This window comes from Larus michahellis, chromosome 9 (assembly GCF_964199755.1).
Source record: "Larus michahellis chromosome 9, bLarMic1.1, whole genome shotgun sequence".
Lineage (NCBI taxonomy): Eukaryota > Metazoa > Chordata > Aves > Charadriiformes > Laridae > Larus > Larus michahellis.
This window is the reverse complement of record NC_133904.1, coordinates 35,778,650-35,801,375: the sequence shown is the minus strand read 5'-3', so window position 1 is coordinate 35,801,375 and position 22,726 is coordinate 35,778,650. Positions and strand designations below refer to the sequence as shown.

Here is a 22,726-nt window from a genome sequence, read left to right as displayed (position 1 = left end):
ATCAGATTTTATAACAAGTTAGTAGGATCAAAATAGCGGATATGTGGATCCTCTTTTAATAGATTAGTTTACAAGTTAATTAAAGATTATGCTTATGTAAAAATACATTATTACAGAAGTATATGACTCTTGAATATGCTGAATCAATGTGACTGCTTTAAGCCACAGATAAAATAGAAAACAATTGTAAACAAAATAGCTATTTCTAACAGTTCCAGAAGTGTTAGCAGTTGTCACAACAGGATCTACTTAGCTATCCATATCTGGGCTTGGGAAAAAGATTCTTGCTGCTTCAATTCTTCAACTGCAATATTAAATCAGTATTTGCCTGGAACTTATGTTATCTGATAGAAAATTTTTCAGAATGTATTTCTATTTTTTTTAGGTTTATTAACCATAAAAAATGCTTATTTTAGTGGAAACAGAATGAAACAATGATGAATAAAAAGAAAGCCAATAGCCCAATAAATTGAAAGCAAGGTCCAGCTCTTTTGCCTAATTCAGACTGTGAATACTTGTGCGCTTTTTCTGGGTTGACAGAATTAACAGCTCTCTAAATGACTAAGTTTTGCAATTTTGGACATTTCTTATAAGCCAGAGTAGATGATTTTCATTTTTCACAGTAAATTGGATGAAAGTGAACTCCTAAAAGCCTTTTGTTTATATTCATAGACTACTTTGCGTATACACACACATACATATATACATACACACACACACACACGTATATATGAGCAATTTAAACTTTTGAGGAATTCTGCTAACCTGTGCCAGTATTGCTTAAAATATGCTGGGAGATTCTAGTCTTTCTCATTACAAATGCTGATTATAAAAAGGAAAATGGGGATGGTGGTGGGGATGAAGCACACCAGTCGCTAAAGTAGTGTTGGCACAGATAGTCCTTTAGAAACAATATCTTTCTAAGTGTTAGCGTCTTTTCATGTTGAAGGATAAATTGTCCTTTTAAAATCTTCCTACCACAGAAAGCAACTGAGAGCTAGATTGAACGTTACGCACTGTGTTACACGCTGCAGTATCTGTTGTAAAAGGATAGGCAAGTGCTGACAGTCAGCATATCAAGGACAGGGGGGTTTTAGGGAAAAATGTTAACAAGGTTGGAAAGAGTGATTTGAAGTAAGGAATGTATCTGGCCTCTAGAATAGATGACAGACTAAATAAAGCCATTTTCAGAATTGGTGTTTGTTTTTAGGGGGTTCTTTTTAAGAATACTTTCAATCTTGTTTTGAGTATTATACTCAAAACTTTCTCCCATGTGGAAAAATATTTTTGGAGCTATTATTTTATATATGATAAATATGTTTTTTATTTATATATATGTATATAAAAAATACCTTGCATTCTGGACTATATAAAATGAAAAATAAATGTAACATTTTTAATATTTTTAGATAGAACGTAATCTTTCAAGGTTTTCAGGTAACACAGGTATGTCAAGGAAATACGGTGCTACTGTAATGGTCAACAAGAAACAAGGTCTTTCATTATTTTTCTTTTGGGGAAACAAGGATGAAAGCTCAATTTAGAATAATTTGAAGGCTATGAGTCATTCTCTAAAACTATTTATTTATATATATTTTGTTCTTAAAGTTTAATAGCTAAGATGAAAGATCAGATAGCAAAATGTAGAGTAATTCTTAGTGATTAGTCAGTTTTTATGTCTCTCAGATGGCATGTGTTAAGAGGTAAAATTGTAATTTGATTTTTTCCAAAAATACACATAGCTTAACAGGAGGCTAAGAACTTTATGAAAAAATATGTGATAAAATTTAGTGAAAAGTTTAGCGCTTTGGTTTGGCCTTCAAAATCTTAGTCTTTTGGTTTGTTAAGTGGGGAATGAATCTTCCCAAAACAAGTACAGTGTTAGAACTGTGATATGAAAATTGATATTAAAAGTGTGGCTGGAAATGTGTTACTGAAGTCTACTATGTGTGAAAATAACAGACTTCTGTCATGGATGCAGCAACGTTCTGTAACATTCTGGCTAACAGTTCATTGTGTAAATCCAGTGTAATACATACTAGATGGATTTAAATATCCATTTAAGATTTTTAATGGAGACTCAACATCCCGTTCTCAGTGAGAACCTTCAGGGGTTTTCATGATCTAGTGCTGTTGTTTATGGCTTTCAGTTGTCAAAGAGAAAGAGAATCAGATGTTTGTCAGTAACAACTGAAGGTAGTAGAGAAACAATACAATAGCAAACACTGATAAAATTAAGCCAACCAGAAACTTATTTCTTCCAACTAATCACATTTTATTAAAGTGATTCCAAAACTTCTAAGGTTCAGTTTGGACACCTTTGTTATTTACAAACAAAATAGCTTATAATGCAGTCTCATTTAAGAGAACAAGTAATGATAGCGAGTAAAATCTAAAATGGAGTTTCCTATGCGGCAAAGTGTCTCATCAGTTTTAGCCAGTCTTTACATTTAAGGTTTAAATAAAGTTAAAACTTGCTGAAATGGAATTAGTTTACATTAAGGTAGAAGGATGAAAAATCAAACCAGATCCAGCTAGAGCAGGTTACTTAGGGCGTTGTCCAGCCAAGTTTCGATCATCTCCAAGTCAGATTCCACAGCCTTGCCAACCTTTTCCAGTGTTTTACCATCTTAGTGATAAAACTGGGAAAAAAAATAAAAAATAAAGAAAATTTTAATTATTTTTTTTTTAATTGGGTTCCAACTTGTGTTCCTTGCTTCTCATGCTCTCACTGTGCACTTTCAAAAATAATTTGGCTACATCTTCTCTATACCCTTCCAATTTAGGTATTTGTAGAGAGTGATATGATCTTACTACTTTGTAGTATTTTTACCTTTTCTTTTCGAGTGTGTTTTGTGTAAACACTTAGCATAAAGATCTTCATTACTGTTCTGAAATTGGTTTCTGTGAACAAAATGTTATTTTTTTTATTGCTGGGGGCTCTAAACTTCCCTTTTGACAGCACAGGGTGACACAGAATTATTGAAGGGATAATGAATCAGCAGTACAATGTACCAATTAGATTAATTAGATTTCAAAATTTGATGGATAACCATACTATATAGAGAGATGTGAAGCTATGACCTTACTCCTGAGAGGCAAGAATACAAGCAATTTAGTCTCACTGACATTTAAGGTGCTGTGTGTGTGCGTGTCTGTGTGTGTGTGTACAACTAGATAGATACCTACTTAGGTTGTCTGTCTATCATGTCCATTGCCTCCTTGAAGCAGAATCCTTGCTGGACTAATTACAAAGCTCCTGTTAGTTCACTGAGCTCATTTCTCTCCGTAAATTTGCGATATAAGCACTGGCTCATCTATTTTCTGAGTTAGGCTATGGTTTCTTTTTTTATTAAATCAGTAACTCTCTGAAGATGGGGCATTTAAGTTTAAAGACTATTCCTGTTCGTGGTTTCAGTTTTGATACTTCTTTTATATCACTAGTCATAAAAAGAGGTCATGTTAAATATTTCAAATGCTGAACAGGAAGGAGCTTTTATGCTGATGTTCTGTGTTGAATTTGGTACAAAAACTTTGGAATGAAAAAAAGGCATTAAGTGAGAAAACTATGCTGTTTATAATAGGTCTTGATACATATTTGTTTAACTTAGATTTGCAAATGTGAATTGACTATGGTTCCTTCCAGTCTGTTCAAATGTTATGTCCTTAAATTGGAATAAACAAACTATTTTCATTATCATGCAAACATCATTTATTTGTTTTCTACAAATATTAATTACCTTTTTTGCTATTTTTTCAGGGAATGTATATCAAATCAACATATGATGGACTACATGTAATCACAGGAACAACTGAAAATGTAAGTTTCTTTATTCTAAACGACTTTTATCATGCCTACAGGTATTTTCTGTATATCTGCAGTGCATTTTATAATACGAAAACTTGCTTTAAATCAAGCCAGTTTTTATGAATACTTTTTTCTTTATTCGTACATATATCATATTACCTTTGTAAAAACTTAAAACCCTTGACCCTTGAAAATAGACATAGAAAAATATAACTAATAACTAACAATATAAAAAATTGAAAATCTTGAACTTCTGTTCTCAATGGTTCTTCCAATACACCTTTCTAATAGTGTTCAAATATATGTTCTCTCTGGCACAAGAGTGTTTTCCTTTATATGAAGTGAATTTTTCTCACGTAAGAGCATCATCGTTAGTCTAAAACAATATCGGTTGTATTTAAGTTTTGTTCTCTACTTCAGATAATTCTTTCAGAACATAGGACAGTTCAGGTTCATATTAAAAAAAAAAAAAAAAGTGTTTTCCTGTCAACAGAACAGTCGAAATAATATAAGAGGGAAAAAAAAGTCTGCCTCAGGTGTTTATATTGACCAAAGTAGTCACGAAATTGCAGTTACTGATAAGCATAGTTGTTATCTGGGCAGCCTTTAGTATGTGTACTCAGCTTACTTTATGCAGTGAGTAAATATTGTCATACAGTGCTGAACACTGTTTTGCTAAGAGTTGTTTGTTTTCTTCTTAGAATGGACAGTAATTTTTTTGTGATTTTTTGTTTGTTTGTTTGTTCTAATTACCAAATTAATTTTAAAAGAATGTTAGAAAAATTAGACTTTTGGAGATGATGCCTGTCCTAGGATTGACTCATAGAAAATGAGTAGCTTCTGAATGTCGAAGCAATTCAGTAAAATATATTGTAAAATAATAATTTTTAAAATAGTTACAATATCAGCAGTTTGGGTACGTGTAAAAAACGTGTAATGGAGAAAGATAACTTGAAATATTATATTTGATATCAGACAGGTTATAGAATAATCTTTGATAAAGCTAGCAGTAATTACTGACAGGACTATCACTAAGAAGGGAGAAATTGTGGAAAGAAGCAAATACATTTTGGTACATGAACAGAAGGGGACAGATGACTTGACAATGTTAAGACAAAAAAGTTAGTTAACAATCCAAATGACTGTTGTGTGAGGATGTTCTTTTATGAAAAATAAAAAATCCTGAAAGAATTGTATTAGGAGGTGGTAAGCACCTGTAAAAATATAGAAGAAACCAAGAAAAATATATTAAATATCTTTTTCATTGTAGTCCCAGAAGTGTTAGGCAAATCTGAACCAAAAGCACGCAGAAATGCTGCAGCACATAAATCAGGATGAGTGATCATAGAAAAACTAAACAATGTGACAAGAATAACAAAGTAGCTTCTAAATATCCTTCTTGTTACTTAACTTGCAATTCATAATTATAAATTTGAAGAAAATAAATAGACTTCAACTGCTGCAATCTAATTACTATGACAGACTGCATAAAAAGACCCATTTCTTCTGTTTTTCATATAGAGTTTTAGTCACACTGTTTTCATTCAGTCTTGGATCTGTTTAACAGTGTAGAGCTGGATAAATTACAAGTTTAGATTTTATAAAGCTAATATTGAAATTAAGTAATGCTGACACCCAAGGAACATAAAATTAGCACTGTGCAGCTAGCCAAAGATGTAAATACTTGCTGGCATACATCAGTGGTATGCTGGCTCATATGGCTAGGCTTCATATGTGATATTTTTTTCTACTTGATTTATACATATATATTGAGTAGTACTGCCTCATGCAGTTTTTGTCACTCAGTTTTTAGACAGTGCAAACCCATGGAAAGCCTGATGATTTGTGTGTCACAATTTGTGAAGACAAGTCTAATGCAAATTAATCTTAAATTTTGTTTGCTTATTTATATTAATGCTATCGGCAGCATTTAGAAGTCTAAAAATAACTACATGTGTATCTTGGGTCCTGAAATGTATGAACGATCCATCTTGATTATGTTGCAGTAGATTTTGTTCATAGATTGCATTACTCATGCTATAATTAATCCACTTTTCACTGTAATTCTAATTCATTTTAGAAATATGTCATTTGTAGGGAAAATATTTATATATTTATAATTTAAATTCACAGGAGGAGTTACTAAATTGCCAGCCACTAAAACTTTATTTTTATTTTGACTAAACTTTAGATGTCAAAACTTTTTGATAAGACACCACCATAAGTTGCTTTTTTGCTTGCTGCTTTTTTTTTTTTTTGCTAAAAGTGTATCACATGTGCAGATAAACCAGCTTCAAAGAGCTTTAATTTCTGGCATTTCAGCAAATTGATTTTTCTTTGCTTTTGAAGGGATAATTGACCTCAGAGCCAGTGTTTAATTTTACAAGATAATAATTAGCTCAGCCTCATCAAAGTCAGGAAAGGAGCTACAAAGAGAAAGAACAAGGCCTTTGCTTTTCCAACTGATGGCAACTGGTGTTAAACATTATGAATGGTGGTGTTTACTTCATTTTCGTGCTTTGCCTTTTATTTACTGATTAAAGTGATCAAGTTTGTATTCACATTGAATTCTAGAAATGTAAGTAGTGAGAGCACTGTGTGAGTAGTGTCTGAGTTCTGTAAGCAGCGTGTGAGTAGAGAGAGCAGTGTGTGAGAGCAGGGATTGAGTAGTGTCTGAGTAGTGAGGAGTGTGTTAAAAGAGTGTGAATACTGTGTGAGTAGTGTGGGCTGTGTGCAAGTACAGTGTGAGTAGTGTGTGAAAAGCTTGTGAGTAGTGTTTAATTGTTTGAGCATTGTGTGAATTGTGTGAATAGTGTGAGCAGTGTGTGACTACATGTTTAGTGCTATGCAAAAGAGTAGTCTGCCAAAATTCTGCAAGTTTCCACTAAAAGGAGAAATGGACACAGGAACCATGTAGTTCTTCACACCATCCTATAAAGTATGTAGGTAAAATCCTGTTTATTTTAGTGCGGAAGGACTCAGGTGACAGGAGTTGATAACTGGCTGTAATGATCAGGTAGTTTAGCTCAAGGGCTGGACTCCCCACTGCAAGAGATACAGAAGCCCTTACAAAAGAACAACCGATCAAGCAGGTGAGGAGTTGGAACGTAGCTTGTGTTGCAGAGGTTGGCAGAGCAAGGTTAGGAATGATAAGCAAGCAGTAGGCTGAAGATAAAAGCTATGCTTGGAATAGCACCTATAACACACTTGGAATCACGGTCAAATATTGGCCATTTGCCCTATTGGCTTGGTTTTTCTTCCTGATTGAGTAATTAATGATGTCTCCTACTCCACTCCAGCAGCTGTGTAGACTGCAGAATTTATTGATTAGTCAGCAGGTGCTGACTATTGGAGAGTGATTTGACCTTTTCATAGATGAGTCTCTTTGGCATTTTATTCAGGATCAATTGCAGTCTTTTTCTTTCCAATGGCTATTTGGGTTTTTGTACCATTTCCTCTGGTCCTTGTTCCTGTTTTTAATATCCGTCCACAAAAGGGATGGAAATGATGGATGGGTTTTGTGGTTGGTGAAGACTGTCCAGCTGAAGAGCTCTTGCCTGTTTCCTGAGGTATACAGTGAATTTGTGAATATGAGTTACCTTTTGTTCAGTAAATCTTCTCTTCCTTTGCATTTGACACCTGGCTCTTGTGTCATGGGCAATTTATGTTATAGGCTGTCTCCAAAAGATGTCCAGGAACTGAACTAAGCTTTGATAACATAACCCCTTTTCTGTGAGGAACTTCTTCAACAGTATTAGCACTAGACCACTCTCTGTAGCTGCAAGTGGGTCTTTTTCTGCCTTTTGTAACAGCCTGCTTACTTGGACAGGGAACTTTGAACTGTTACTTGAAGAGTATTTTGCTTTAAGTGTTTCTGCATTTTTTGACATGCGACAATCTCTCTGTCCTCTCTCTGAATCCATATCCAACAAGTAGAGTAAATATTCAACCTTGTCTAAGTCTCCTGGCTGGTCTACTTCCCTAATAGCTAACTTCCACTGTGATTTAGTTCTCAAGGTGGTGGTGTCACAGCTCTTTAATTCTTTTCTGGTTATTTTCTCTTGAATTTCAATTTGGTGTACTCTGTCAGTAGAACGCTTTTGTAAGCTAGTGAACAATGCAAGTAAGTCACCGTGAAGTCTCAATTTTCTACTCCTGAGTATGACTGCTGATCTCCTGCATGCTTTACAGATTTGTTTTATAGATTACAGATCTGGTTTCATGGAAGCATTTAAAAATGGTTTGCTAAATAGCAATTGACCATGTTCAAGTGGCTTTTCAATGGGTTTTAATCCATCTTCATGTGATGAGAAGAAGCTATATTTAGAATAAGAGAGTTCAGTGATCCCAAAATTGTGTGAATGGTATATATATGGAATAATGTGTGTGTGTGTCTATATCAAAGAATCATAGAATGGTTTGGATTGGAAGGAACCTTAAAGATCATCTAGTTCCAACCCCCCTGCCCTGGGCTGGGTCACCTTCCACTAGACCAGGTTGTTCGAAGCCCCATCCAGCCTGGCCTTGAACATTTAGATATAGATATTGATATGTAAAATCTCCTGAAGAGCTAGCCTGTCACTGACGTTATCCATTTGTAAATTACCGCTTTCTGTGTTCAAATGTTTAATCTAGTACTGTCTTGGAAGTGCTTGAGATGTAGTGTCTTTGCAGAGTATCTTCAGTGCACTTAAGCAGTAAAAGTGCTGTATAAAGGACTATGAGACCTGCTTTTCTGTTGCACGCATGGTTGATGCAGCCCTGTCCCTGACCATGCAGTGAGTTCAGTATCTATTGAATTAACAGATTTCTTCAATGGGATGTAAATTCACTCAGTGTATTCCCAGCAAGATTGAGACTGATCATACCCCCCAGAGAGTTAAAGCTAGAATAGTTCAACCAGTCAAAAAGACTGTTCATCACCAACAAAAGTGTGATTCTAGATTACTTCATGGAATTGCCATCTGTAACCAGAAAAAACGTAGTTCCTTATAAAAACAGCTTTTATAAATATGAACAATTATTGTTATTTGATAACAATAATACTTATTTGGAGACAGCTTTCTTGCTTCCTTCAACATTCATTTATTTAATTCCTGCTCTTCCCTCCCCTCTCCACACCCCACACATTAAGTTAATTATTATCTCTTGTCCTTAGTCTCCTGCTGACCAGTGTAAGAAAATCCATGCTGGTGATGAAGTGATACAGGTTAACCATCAAACTGTGGTAAGTATTTTGGAAATTCTGCTCGGCAGGCTTTGCCTATTTCCACTGCTAAAAAGGTAAGACTTCTTCTTAGAAGGTAACTTTGACAAACTAGATTATTATTTATGTCTTTTAAAACATCATAACCACTGCTTATGCTTAATAAGCAAAGGCACAAGTTGAGTCAGTAACCACCCAGAAGGATTAAGCTAAATTTGCATTATACATAGCTGCTGTTCAACATCATATTCTTTCTATAAGGAGATACCAGAATATTTCATTGAAGTTCTTAGACTGTTCATTATGGTTATGCCAGCTAGTTTAACTTTTTCTCTTAAATGGAATATTGCATTCTGTTTAATACATGATTCAGATTAAAAATGCGGAAGTGCTGTAACAACCATGTATTCTGAATCTCTTGGGGTAAAAAACCTAAAGCTGATGAAAGTTTTGATAGAAATCTGTCAGATTTTGCTTTTTGCATTCTTGCATGCAGGTTAATGTTTAAACAGATGAGCAGTTTTATAAAGTTAGTGAAACTATTAATCTGTTTAAAATCACATAAGCATGTGTATGCAGAAGTGTATGCTGAGCCTAAGGTATTGTGGTACGTGATTTGTGTACACTTAAACATGCCTAGCATTGCATTTCTTTCACAGCTGTATGCTGTATTGTGTACTTAAGTATACAAAACTACCTGTTGTTTTATCTAGAAATGCAGGAATAATGCGTTTCTGCTGCATTCGTAGAACTGTATCCTGACTTAAAACACATGTGACTTCACTGAAGAATTAATAATTTATTTATTTATTAGATTATTTGTAATTGAGCTCTAAAAGCATATCAGAGTCCCTGTCTTAAAGCCTATCATAGCCTCATCTGAGGTTGAATGATTATATTTTCCTTCCTATTTTGTGATGACACAAGCTGCTGCCTTCTAACTGATCTAAGTTCCAATGTTGGCGATTACTGAAAAAAATGCAGTCAAATTTTGTCCAAGTACTATCTTAAGTCATAGGGGACTGTCCCTTTTAAAAAAAAATAAAATTGTACGTTGCAGAAGAATGGAAGCAGTGTTACTGGAACTACAGGTGAAAGGAGCACTTGTATTTGTTACTTACTAGGCATGAGTAGCATTGTGACAATCATGATAATAACTTCCTAAAGTGCTTATAATTTAGTGATTTAACTTTGTCTTGCTGAACCACATCTCCAAACACAGCAGAAGCAAAATTAAGAAATCTCTTTCTGTCTGTCATTTGTGTGAGATGGAAATATGAAAGTCTGACTATTAAAATCTTATGATTAGAGAGCAAATATTTTCTCTTGAAAAGAAGTATAACTTATTCATTTAGACTATAAATGTTAATGCAGCATGCAGCTCTTATCTATATTAGAGAGGTTCTAAGAGTTGTCATAGTTACAACTTGAAATATGCATTAGACTGGTTTTCTCCATCAAACATACTCTTCAAGTGACAGACCCAATTTAATCTTTATTCCCATAGGTCAAATCCCCTCATTCAACTACTCAAGAATTGGCTTTCTGGATAGCAACTTTTTCCATGTGTGTTATTACAGCAGGCCCAAGGTGTTTGATACTTGGAATCCCTTTTCAGCTAAGGGCACAGTACCAACAGCTGAGTCATAGCGTAACATACCTTTTTCTAAAAAGAACTACTATTAATTATTCATTCTGAAGTTTATAACAAGCTAAGAGATAAATGGCAAGCTGTTTCTCTCAGAAATTTATTCATCCTTTGAAATGCCTGTGAAAGTCTCATTCTGTCTTCACTGTGACTTAGTAATATTGAGTGTTTGCATGTTTCAGAGGTATATGTCCAACCCTCTTCCCCTCAGGATTTAATGTTTTAAGTATCCCTTTGATCTTCAAGTGTGCCCTTTGAGTCACTTCTGGTATGTCTTGCTGCAAACTACACTTAGCTGTGTTCCCACTTCACCAAAGTTATCACAAGTTGTAATGATCGATATCATGCTTATAATTACCATTATTTCCATTAGTGGACTAGAATAATTCAAAGGCAACTGCTCATTAAATTTCCATGTAATCAATATTTTAATACTAGCAAGACCAGCTCATAAAATGAGGTGTAATCCATTTGAAATTAATGACTGGGAGGAGCAGTTGAGTACCCTTACAAAAGAAAGGCTGCATATCTGTGGTGGTCTTACAGGTTTTCCAGAGCTGTAAACTGTTGCTTACCAAGTAGAAGAGCATGGATTTGTGCACAGAGTCCTCGCTAGGACCCACTTCCTCATACCAGCCTTTGACTCCACAGCTTAGCAAAAGCAAGCACTAGCAGAAGTAAAATTGTAAAAGAGAAAAATACAAAGCAGTTTGAAATTATACCTAGCCAAAGTGTGCTTCTTCAGATGCTTTGTACTTCTCACTTCTCTCACAATGTTCTCCAGATGTTTTTCTTGCCTGGCAGTTGGTAGTGAAATTTCTACCATTCATTTGGTTTCTGGATAGGAGATTAAAAAAAGTGGATAAAATATTGAATAAAATTTTTGCAGAGAGGCAGAGAGAAGCAAGCATTTTAAGTCAAATGTCACATCTTTGTTCCTTCTAAAATAAATTTGGAGCAAAAGTTTGCATTGATTTATAACGAGTTATGATGGGTTGGATTTTCCCTTTACCTTTTCCTGGAGCTGAAAGAAGCAGAGTGTTTCTTTATTTCTCGAATGTATTATTCTATTCAATTTATTTCATATGAAGCATTTAGTATTGCCCTGTGAAGAGGCAAATTATTACATTTAGTATCCTAAATACTTCCTGGGTTGTTACAGAATTTTCCAGATAGTTAAAATATTATTTACAATATATGTATCCAGTGAAATCCGTGGCCTCCAGTCTCATATTAGTTTTCCTTAGAGACTCTACTTAAAGCATTAAAAGCTTAGGTGATAAAAATATAGGTGTTTAGTGTTATTTCTTATTCCTACTTTTACCTGTTCATTGGTAAGGGAGGTTCCATGCTTTCATAAAATGTATACACAGGTTAAGTTATACAGTGTAAAGACGCAGAAATACACTTTCTTCAGGTATTTGTATGCTTCAGAGATTCTGCATCCCACAGATTTTATCTTTGTTGTCCTAACAAAGACATTTTCTTAAGATTGAAGTTTCTGTAGCATTTTGGTAGTCTATCAAATATAAATCCCATTCAACACAATGCATTTTGAAAGAATCTGTTTTGAAGATGGTTAGATATAGTCATTTTGTATTGCCACTAGTGAAAATGGTTTCTTGATTAGAGAAAGTATGGATCTTTTTTAATAGATTCCAATACTAGGACTGGCTACTGGCATCATATAATCTGATTTTGACTGAACTAGGCCAATGTATTTTCTAGATAAATTCATATTCACTCATTTCATAAGATCATTTGAGGTTTAAAACTTTCATTGATGTTCCCACAACCTGTAATATATTGTTCCGGTAGTTAATTATTCTCATTGCTGGGGAAAAAAAGACATTTTATTTGTAGTCTACATTTGTCTGGCACAAGTTTCCAGTCCTTTGATCTTGATATATTTTTATCTGTTAGATTGGAGGGCACGTTTCTCATTTAGGTGTTTTCAGGATGCAATCAAATTACCTTTTCACTTTTTTTTTGGTGAGCTAGATAATTTGAGCACTTACAGTTTGTCATTCTAATGCATGACCCTCCTCAACAACCTCTTTAAATTTCCAATTGTAATACTTCACATATTTAACACTGAGTTACAGAGCTGTACAGTGAAAGCATTCATTCATGGGTAGGGCGGTACTCCAAGTGCTAAAATATTACAAATGAGGCTACATTAATGTAGCCATTACCAACTAGCTGTTTACTCTTTTTAAAAGGCTTCTGTTTGTTCTTCATTCATACATAGGAAAAAATGAAACTAAGAGGACAATTTTATTTGATTTTTTTTTTCCTTTAAAAACAAAATCTGTAATTTCAATTTAAGCCTGACTCTTTCCATCAGGAAGTCCATTTTAAGAGAATAATTATTATCCCTTTTGAAACGGAGAGAGGAATAAGCTTTTAAACAGGTTTAAGAAGAAGTAGACTTGGAGATAGTTGTGCTGTGCCTGCATTTGAGAGGAATCAGCACAGATAACTGCATTTCTAATCCTGGAGGCATTTCTCTGGGGTCGTATAGCTATAGCAGATGATTAGGTATGCTGACAATGTCAATGCCATTGAATTGCTGGATGTGTGGAGTTAAGCATTTTGGGATTGATGTGGCTAGAATATTTTGGCTGTGTGTTTTCAAAGCTATTCTTATTGCCTACAATTAATACACTCATATAAAGCATTATCTGTATGAAGTAAGGAATATCAGATACCTAGGAGGTAGCTATATTCATACTCTATTCTCTTTTTCCTGAAACCAGTTATATAACAAATATTAAAAATATTAACAAAACAAGACCACTTGTTTTACTTTAATTTTCAAATAACTTTCAAATGTAGCTCAAAGGTTTAGTTGTGTTTTTTTTTTTTTTTTAAAAAAAAGAGTTGAGAAAGTATCAAAGGAAAGCAGCTAACAAATTATATAATGCAACAATTGAAAGAGTTAGAAATAAAAGACTTACTATGTGGAATCTGGTCTAACCAAGGAACACTCTGTAATACAATTATAAAGATCAAAGAAAAAATAATAGTACTTTAGGCAAGAAATTAATTAAATCAGGCGATTCACCACTGGCTGTTAAGATCATTTAATCATCATCCAATTTCCTTATTTGGTTTTCTGCTTGTCCTTCTTGCTTATTAGTTTTTAATAAAACAGCATAAGAAAATTTAAAAATAAGTTATACATTCTAAATTGCTGCCACACTACGTCTTTATTTTTCCTTACAATAACAACAGGCACTAGTTCTGCCAGTGCCTTGTAGATTTTTACTTCCTCTCTTATGAAATTATACACAAGCGCTGAATATACCACTGTGAATTTATTTGTTTGCAAAATTAATAATTACAGCTTAGATTGCATGGATAGTATATTTTCTGCTGCTTAGTTGAAATAGTAAATTTCATATTATGTTTTTTTTTTAAGTTGTTTTACAGATGGGACATGATTCTTTAGTCAGAGAATTGGGACTGTCACGCAGTGAAAATAGGGTAGCCTTAAAGCTAAGACAGTCACTAGCCAAGAAATGCTTGTTTCTTTCACTTTCTTTCAGGATAGTATCAAACACAGAGCAAAGAGAAAACCAGTCATAACAACTATATATAGATATTGAGATCCAAACAAGTATTGATCTAGCTGCCTGGCCACCTGTAAAATATTTGATCTATTTCTGTATAGAAAAGTGTTTGATAAACTAGGGAAAACTGACTTTTCAGAAAACTGAAATTTTTATTTTGTTTTTTTTCCCTGAGGATTAGAATTTGAAGGTCATTTAGTAGGAGAGCAATAATAATGCTTTTAGTAATTCCTGTTGAAAGCTAGATGTTACTCAGGAGCGACTGGCAAGACTCCATAAATCAGAATGTAGTAATTAATCCCAAATCAACCGAGCGCCATAGAGGTGATGTGACTGAAAATAGCAAAGATGAACTTGGAATTAATCAGGAACATGCTTCCAGGAGAACTAGAGTTTTAATGCCATTGTCTTGATATTGTTAATATCTTGTCTGAAATACTGTGTGATGTTCGGGTCATTTACAGTTATCAAAGGTGTGAAGATACGTATGAACATTAAAAATAATGTAATGTGTAAAAATGAAAATGTATCATCTGTCTCATATGAAGAGAATTTTTATAAGGATTTCAGGTCGGTTAACCCAGCCAGCTCAGTGTGAGACAGAATTACTCTTTCTTAATAGACAGAGGCTGTTAAGAGAAAGAACTCTTTAAGGTAAAAAACAGTGTTGTGCAAGAGCAAGCATCCATACAAACATCTGTAAGTAAATCTGTGGTAGAATTTAAGAGGTCTGCCTGGGATGGTGGTTGAAGAACTGATGAAAATGATTACGTTATAGTTGCCTGCACTATGTAGAAGAGTAAACAAATGGATGTAGTAGCCTAGAAAGGCTCTTTCAGTTTTGACACCTTTGCTTTGTTGTTAAAGGTGTTTGTTCTGTTCTCTCTAAATAGCTGTTCTTTTCAACTAATGTAGTTGCATTTTCATACTTCATAAGGTTATTCTTTGGAATGATGAATGCTATGTAAATACATGATCAGCAGCCTAACACCCTTTCATACTGTTTATTATTAAATCACAGACTTTTTCAAGATTACGTACATTGTCATACTTTTCAAAATTGCATATGTTGTCAACAGCCCTGGCACAATGAAATAATTTCAGCACTAATTTGTTGGTCTTAAGATATTTATTGAAATCATATAGTCTGCGTGTTATATTGTAAATTTGAGTCTTAATGAGAGCTGATTTTAGATGGAGGTAACTCTGTAAGTGTAGTGCCAGGTCACACCATCTGTGTTTCAGCACACTGTGTGTTGTGAAATACAAGTAGGAAAACAAAAGATAAAAACTGAAGTGGAAATGTCAAGAGAATTATTTCTTTCCCCAAAAGATGTCATTCTGTTTGCAAACAAATTGCCACATGTTATTCTCAGGATTCTGCCTTTCAAAAAGGCATGTCTTGCAGCTTCTTGGAATCTTGCTGTATTTCTCCATTAGTTAATGAAAATAACTGTGTAAGATAATGGGAGATCATTTGTTTTTCCATCATCAATTATTGTTAGTAACAGTTAGGATATTAATAAGAAGAGTGAATCGGCTACAGGTGTTAATGATGAGCTTCCCATTCAGTAACAGAAAGTAGTCTTGTGATCTTCCAGCACACTCTTTTCTAATAATAATTTCTGATTTCCATGTTAATCAAAAAAATTCCCTTGATTAATTCCCTAAACAGGCAATGTGAATTATGTGCTTAAAATAAAATACGAAGGAATGATAGTCTGTTTCCTTACAAAAAGTTTAGTTTACACAAGCCACTTTTTTTTTTTTTTCTTAAATGCAAATATGAAGAAGGGTCATAACTTGAGGTTCAAGTAAGTATCCAGATGGCTTTGCTTATGTATTTGAAGAGCCTTGGGGGGAAACATCTGTCCTGGTTCATGTAAGGGGTACTGCAGTCAAAGCAGAATTACTTCTTTTCAGGTGGTGTGCAATATAGTATGTTCTAAATATTTAGAAAATATTACCCTGTACAATTGATTTCCAGATCAGATGCCTAACAAGGTAGTTCTTAAATTCCCATTTAGCTACTGCTCTGTCTCTCTCCATCCTAGGTAAGATTAAAGCTGGCATACGATACAGTGAGTAGAATATGCACAAGACTCTCAAACAAATTAAGCTGTAACCTACCTTCCTTCTGTGAGATGTACTCTGTAATTTTTGTATTTCTTAGAACATTTTCATTCTTCAGAGTCCTGATAGATATTTAGGGTTTGATAAGGCAGTGAAGGAACTGAGGAACCACACTTCCGCTTTATCCACACAATTTTCAGGAAAATCAGAGAAAAGAATATAGGTATTCTATCCACTGCGTACTCCTAGTTCCACTATCTGAGCTGTGTCTTCTAACTTTGTACCATAACAAGTATGTATAATGTTTTGAAGAAATTGGCATGGAGGTGAATAACTTGTGGTGGTTTTGATAAGCAGCATCATGTTCAACAGTCCAGATGTTTTTTCAGTTCCTTTTAGTAGATGAATATATCATGCACCTAATGCCTGTGTGGTCATCCACAAATGCACCAGTTTATGTTTTCTTCAGTCTCTTTTTTTTGTGTGTCTGTAACATTAAGAATTTTTTCTATTAGGTTTTTTTTTTTTCATGCAGATTATTAGTGAGTCATCATTGGCTAGGTAGCCTTTATTTTAAAAAAGGAGAAAAGGTTCTTGTGCAGCATGAACAGAGTTTGGATTCATAAAAATGCTGAAATCCCTGCTGCTGGTGGAATGCATTCTGAAGCCCATTCATAGAAATCTAAATGAGAAGGAACAAAGACAATATGGGAAAACTCTAAAGATGCTGGAGGACTAGAAAAGAAAATAGTTTCTGTAGGTTAATGAAAGTGAGTTATGTTTTTTTGAACATATTAGTTATGCAGTCCCAGCTACAAAATTATTAGGTTTAGTTATACAAAATTACTACAGCATTGTGGATATTTAAATCATTATACTTTTATGATAAAGAAATTTAGTGTCGTAGGGATTACTATTTTTGGAACTATTATTTTTAAAGTTACTATATTTTGCAGTTTCCACTAATTATCTGGCTTGTACTTTGTATGAGGAAACTAACAAATCCTTTAACATAGAGACGAGTACACCATTTTTTTTTCCCCTGGAGCCCTTCTTTCCACACTAAGGATGTACAAACCAATAAAAATTATTGATTAGAGTGATCCTAAGAGTAAATCAGCAAAATCTTAAACTTCTGCCTGCCTCTTACTGTTTTCAGTGAGTTGGTTTGCATTCTTCTAGTTTTCTTCCATATTTAGCATCTAAACTTAAAAAAAAATCTTTTGGGGGGCTAAAATTTAGAAGTCAATGATTTTAAGCCAGGAAGTATCAAAGTTTCTGTGATTCAGATCTTTTGACAAACTCTGTGCATATCACTGTGGTAGCAGTTCTCATTGCTGGCATCTGACTGTTTTGTGTTTCCTTTGAGTTATGAAGTAAGACAACAGTAGGCCTGTGGCTTTCCACATTCTAGGTTTTGTAGGACCAGCTTATAAAGAGGTAAAAAGTAGTGCACTGTATTTCAATGTGCAAATATGTTTCGCAGAGAACAGTGCACCATCGCTAGAGCTTTACTATCCTGTGCAAAGACGACATAATAATGTCCTTCTGAATTTGTTGATTTGAATGTAATGGGTATCCTAATTGCTCCAATTTCATTTATTCAGGAAAATGAAAAAAGTATTACGTTATTCTTTTTTCCTTCATTAGCCTAATTTTAATGTTTACTTTCATTACTGAGTGAAATATCTTAAACCATATTGTAGAATCTGATTATCTGAATGTATATGATAAAAATTTTAAAGGAGCAAAATACCCTTTTGCTGAATATGTCTTACCCTATCTAGAAGCTAGTAATTGCTATTAAAGAATGATTCTTTAAGAATAAATGTCAAAATCTCTCTCAAAGACTGGTTTTCAACTAAGATTTTTAATCCACTGTAATGACTTCTATTTTTTCAAAGATATTTTTAGTAATACAATTTATAATAACATGTCCAAATTCCTAAGAGCGTTTTATCATAGCCTAGGAGTAATGACTGCAGACTGTTCTCTAATAGATCTTGGTTTTTAATGGTTTTGTCATTAAGGGTCTCATTGGAGTAATTTATTATTAACTTAATTATTTATCATTCTTTTCTAAAAGGAGCTCATGGAACTCTAAAGATGTCAGCATTCTGAAAATTACATCAATCTAGAAAATTTAAAAAAAAGTTTATTTTTAATTCTATAAATGAGTTTAAAAATATAGCCTCCATCATTTTATAAACAAAGCACAAACTAGAAGAGTTTGGAATGCAAGTTGATTGCATTTGTTTGGCTGTGGCCCGTTAATCACTACTACCACTTCCTGGTTTCCTGTGGCCAGTGCATTTTTAGAAAGTTTTCAATAGAACAGCAACATTAAAAATAGAATAGAACTTTAAAAAGCTATTAAAATATTTTTTAGAATTACGACACATATTGCAGTTCTTTCCAAGCCCAGTGTTCACCCTTGGGATTCTGGCTTCAGCCCGCTATGGAGACAGGATAGAACCTCACAGTTTATATCTTAACTTCCCTTCAGCCCTTATAAGAGGTTTTTAATTGAAATCTCTACAAGGTTGTCTTCATTATTTTCCCTCCACCTTCATGTGCAATCAGATACCATCTTTCTCTAAGATGAAGTAATTATAAACTACACCTGATATAGTATGATGATAAATATAGACTGCTCTAATTCTGAACACTTGAATCTTTCTCTCTCTTTTTTTTCTTGTTTTTTAATAGCAGAGGGAATACACACTTTGGTCAGAAGAGCAATGATGATTAAAGCGTTATAGTGAACTCTGACAGGTCAAAAAGCATAGGAAATATAACGGCACTTAATGCTTGCACATACTTGTTCAGTTACTGCTCTTGTATTCCTTAAGCTTTTCATTCTTAAATGTTCCCTTTAAGGCTGCTGCAATTTGGCCTTGGTAAGGTTGTGTCTGGAGAACTGCTGTACGAACACAGCATCCTAATTCCTGTGCAGCACAGATCAGCTTGACACTAGGGCTTAAGACTTGTGGTAGTTATAACACTTACGACAGGTCTTTACTATGATCATTTATTGCTACTGTAAAAATCTGCCATGTTTGGAATAGAAAATGGAAGGGAGAGTTTAATATGGGTGGTTTTAGAGATGCTGAGGGTTCAGCTTTTCTGTGGAAAAAAAAAGACTTTTGGAAAAATATTCTCTGCAGAATTGGATCCCCGCTGCTTTGTGTAGCAGAACTGTGGGTAGATAGTAACCATCAGTGTTCAAATTAAAACCTGACTCGCTTAAGTAATGTTTTAAACAAGGACACAATATTTCAAAGGGTAAGTGGAGAGTCTGTCCTGTACCTATTCACTTTCCTTGAATGGCAAATCTAGAAATGATGTGTGAACAGGAGAAAATGCAAATAAGTAAGGCTAGGAAAATCCTCCAAAGTCCTCTCTATAAATACTTATGCATGCCTTGCTGTTTCCCAGAGGTGAATGTGAACCACTAACATAATTGTCACTTGCAAGTGGTTACTCCCTCCAGTAATTCCTTTCTAGGTAGGCTTGTTCTTGTAATTTGAGTTACTTCAGCGAGATCCTTGGTATGCTTCCTGAAAATAACAAGGTGATACTGAATGGAGGCAATAGTCTAGCCCTTGGGACCCAGGGCTAAGATTAGGTGTGAGTAACCATTGTGGTTTGGGCCATTAATGTCAGGGAGTCAGAAGAAGCTTAACTGAAAAGTAAAATTACTGAAAAGAAAATCGGTTCTGTTTTATATCAAACAAGGACATTTACTGAAACTCTGCTTTAGCTGTACCATTGTTCTGACACCAGTGAAAGAGACAAATTTCAAAATTTGTGGTGTTAAGTCTAGTTATCTAGATCAGGTCCCAAGTATATTGACAAAAAGTACAAGCTTTAGAAGTGAATGCTGGCAAATCCTATACACATTGCAATATATTTCTGTCTCCCGGTACTAATTTGCATATTACATAGGATACATTTTTGAGACTGTGATATTAAAGAAACTTTTTCAATAATAGTGTTACTCAGGAAAAAGGGCAAACCAACTTTAATGATAATTCATGGTGAAGCGCTAAGTGGTAGGAATTTCTTTTTATTCATAGTGAACAAGCTAATACATACAGGCAGGGCAAAAGGACTGATGAATGGAGCCAAATTTATTCTTATTCAAACTAGTACAATTCCACTGATTTCAGTGGTGTAACTTGGTTGAGGTTTAGAAAAATCTGGATTTTTATGAATTTCACTTTCAGTTCCGAATTTACATATCTGACTGTTTTGATACCCTTTTTTGTTGTATTTTTCTTGTTTGAGGAAATATGGCTAGAAATTCAGTAGCACTTAAGTGCGTAAGAAACTACTTTTATCATAAACAGCTTTATATACTGTCATTTATATTAGTTTTAAAACCTCTCTAACCATTCGGGATAATAGGATAGTGTAAACATTCATTTAAAAAAAAAAATCCCATAAAAATAAATTTTCTGTTTTCATGTATAAATGGTTCATGGAAAATTCGTATTTAAATAATCAAGAAGATTAAGAAGTGTCTCTAAGTAGCATTTTGTGAGTGGCACATATAAAATCCTTTCAGTACTCCTGATGTTCTTTTTTTATGGTTATGTTTACAATTTATAGTAACTTGAATTACTCAGCTCTATCCACGGGCTGTATAGATAAATCAAATAAATGATCATTTATCTTCAGTTAGGCTCTTAAAGCTGTTACATATATGTTTCATATGTTGCTATAGCATAGTCCATCTTCCTCCTCAGCGATGAATGTTTCAACTAAGGGTACAGATTGAAATTATTTCGTGACTTCTAGTCCTCATCACTTTATTCAAAATGTACACTGATCTCACAAATTATTAAAAGGAAAACAGTGTTCACTTATGCTTTAATTTGTTGAGAAACATAGCAAAAAAAAAAAAATCCAGCTTCAGCAGCATCATTTCAGTCCAACAGAAGTGATCAGGCACAGTTTATAAAAACTGCTTATGTTTGCAAAGAGTAGGGTGTCATAGACCTTTTCAGTTAATAGAAAATTTCCTTCACATTTAAAGTTAAACGGAAAGCTTTCAAAATTCAATTATGGAATTTTTCCTTAGGTTGGCTGGCAGTTAAAGAACTTAGTAAATGCATTGCGGGAAGACCCAAATGGAGTGATTTTAACCTTGAAAAAACGTCCGCAGAATACCCTGGTGTCTGCCCCAGCCCTTCTGAAGAACGTGAGGTGGAAGCCTCTTGCACTTCAGGTAAGAAGGCTGCTGCAATGCTGCTGTCATGGTAAATCCTTTATTCAAGAGAAAACACTAGAATTTTTCCTTCCAGTGAGAGCAACAGGAGCCTCTAAAAAGTCCAAAATTCCTTTGAAATAGTGTGCTGAGATAAGTTTGTGTGGCAATACTGTATGTGTCAATAAGATTGTTTTCCTGCTTTTTTTTTTTGGTGATGTTGGGAGCCATAGGAATTCATAGAAGGAAAAAACATTTCCAGATAGTATTACTGAAGATCAAGGCAGCCTAAGGTTCAGTAGCTTGCTTTGACCGGCAGAGGCAACGTTGCTTCTCTGTTTCCATTATTTCACAGTCTGTCAAAACTACTTGTTTGGAATCAAGTGCGTCAGACCATTTAAATCTCAGGAAAAGTCTGCTTCTGTTCCACATCTTATCGAGTTTGAGTTTTTTGGTAACAATGCTAATAGAACCTCTGATATTTTCTGCATACTTATTCCTTGAAAACCCGTTGATACGAAAAAAATCCATCATGAACATCACAGCTGGTTCTTCCTACAGCATCAACATATGGAGTAGAAAGGCTGAACTCAAAATGTCATTATTAAAGGAATGGTTTTTGAGTCAGTAACTATTCATGTTTATATAACATTCTGTAATAAGTTTATGCACTTTCATAATGTGGAAGCTTCACAGAATTTATTTGTTTGGATCACATGATACACTAATGTGTTTCTGAATAGCAACAAAACAAAGCCAACCCTTCAAGCCTATCTAGGCAAATTTCCTTCCTGCCTGGCACTTCCTGAATCTTTCATTCCTCAAAGCGCCTAAATCCTACGCAGCTGCTTCACTTAAGGAGCTTGTGTAATCCTTGCAGCTCAGGAGTGCTAACACTTGGGTTTAGTGCTATCTTTCATTTCTCTGTGACTTCCTCTGGGGGAGAGGAAAGGGGCATTGTGACACCCAGAGGAGATTCAGAACTCTTCAGATTTTTCTGTCATAAGGGTGCAGGAATAACATTCTTCGCTCTCACAAGATGATTGTGTATCTACTTGTGAACTTCATATGAAGCTTCCAAGGGCAGCAAAATGGAAATGGCATTTGCAACAGGTCTTCTTTAGAGATTCTCTCTTTATATTAGTACATTAAAGAATCATAGTTCACAAGTAGCACTGGTTCTGGAAGTTTTCTCATTGTGAAA

The 22,726-nt window shown here is 34.3% G+C and overlaps 1 protein-coding gene across 1 annotated transcript in view; it reads left to right on the top strand.

Moving 5' to 3' along the window:
• The window catches only part of LOC141748602 (connector enhancer of kinase suppressor of ras 2-like), a 209,861-nt gene that overhangs the window by 115,319 nt on the left and 71,816 nt on the right, over positions 1–22,726 (top strand). The window contains exons 7-9 of the mRNA XM_074600940.1: positions 3,761–3,820; positions 8,967–9,035; positions 21,397–21,543. Coding sequence (XP_074457041.1) covers positions 3,761–3,820; positions 8,967–9,035; positions 21,397–21,543 — 276 coding nt within the window. The remainder of the gene's footprint in view (positions 1–3,760; positions 3,821–8,966; positions 9,036–21,396; positions 21,544–22,726) is intronic.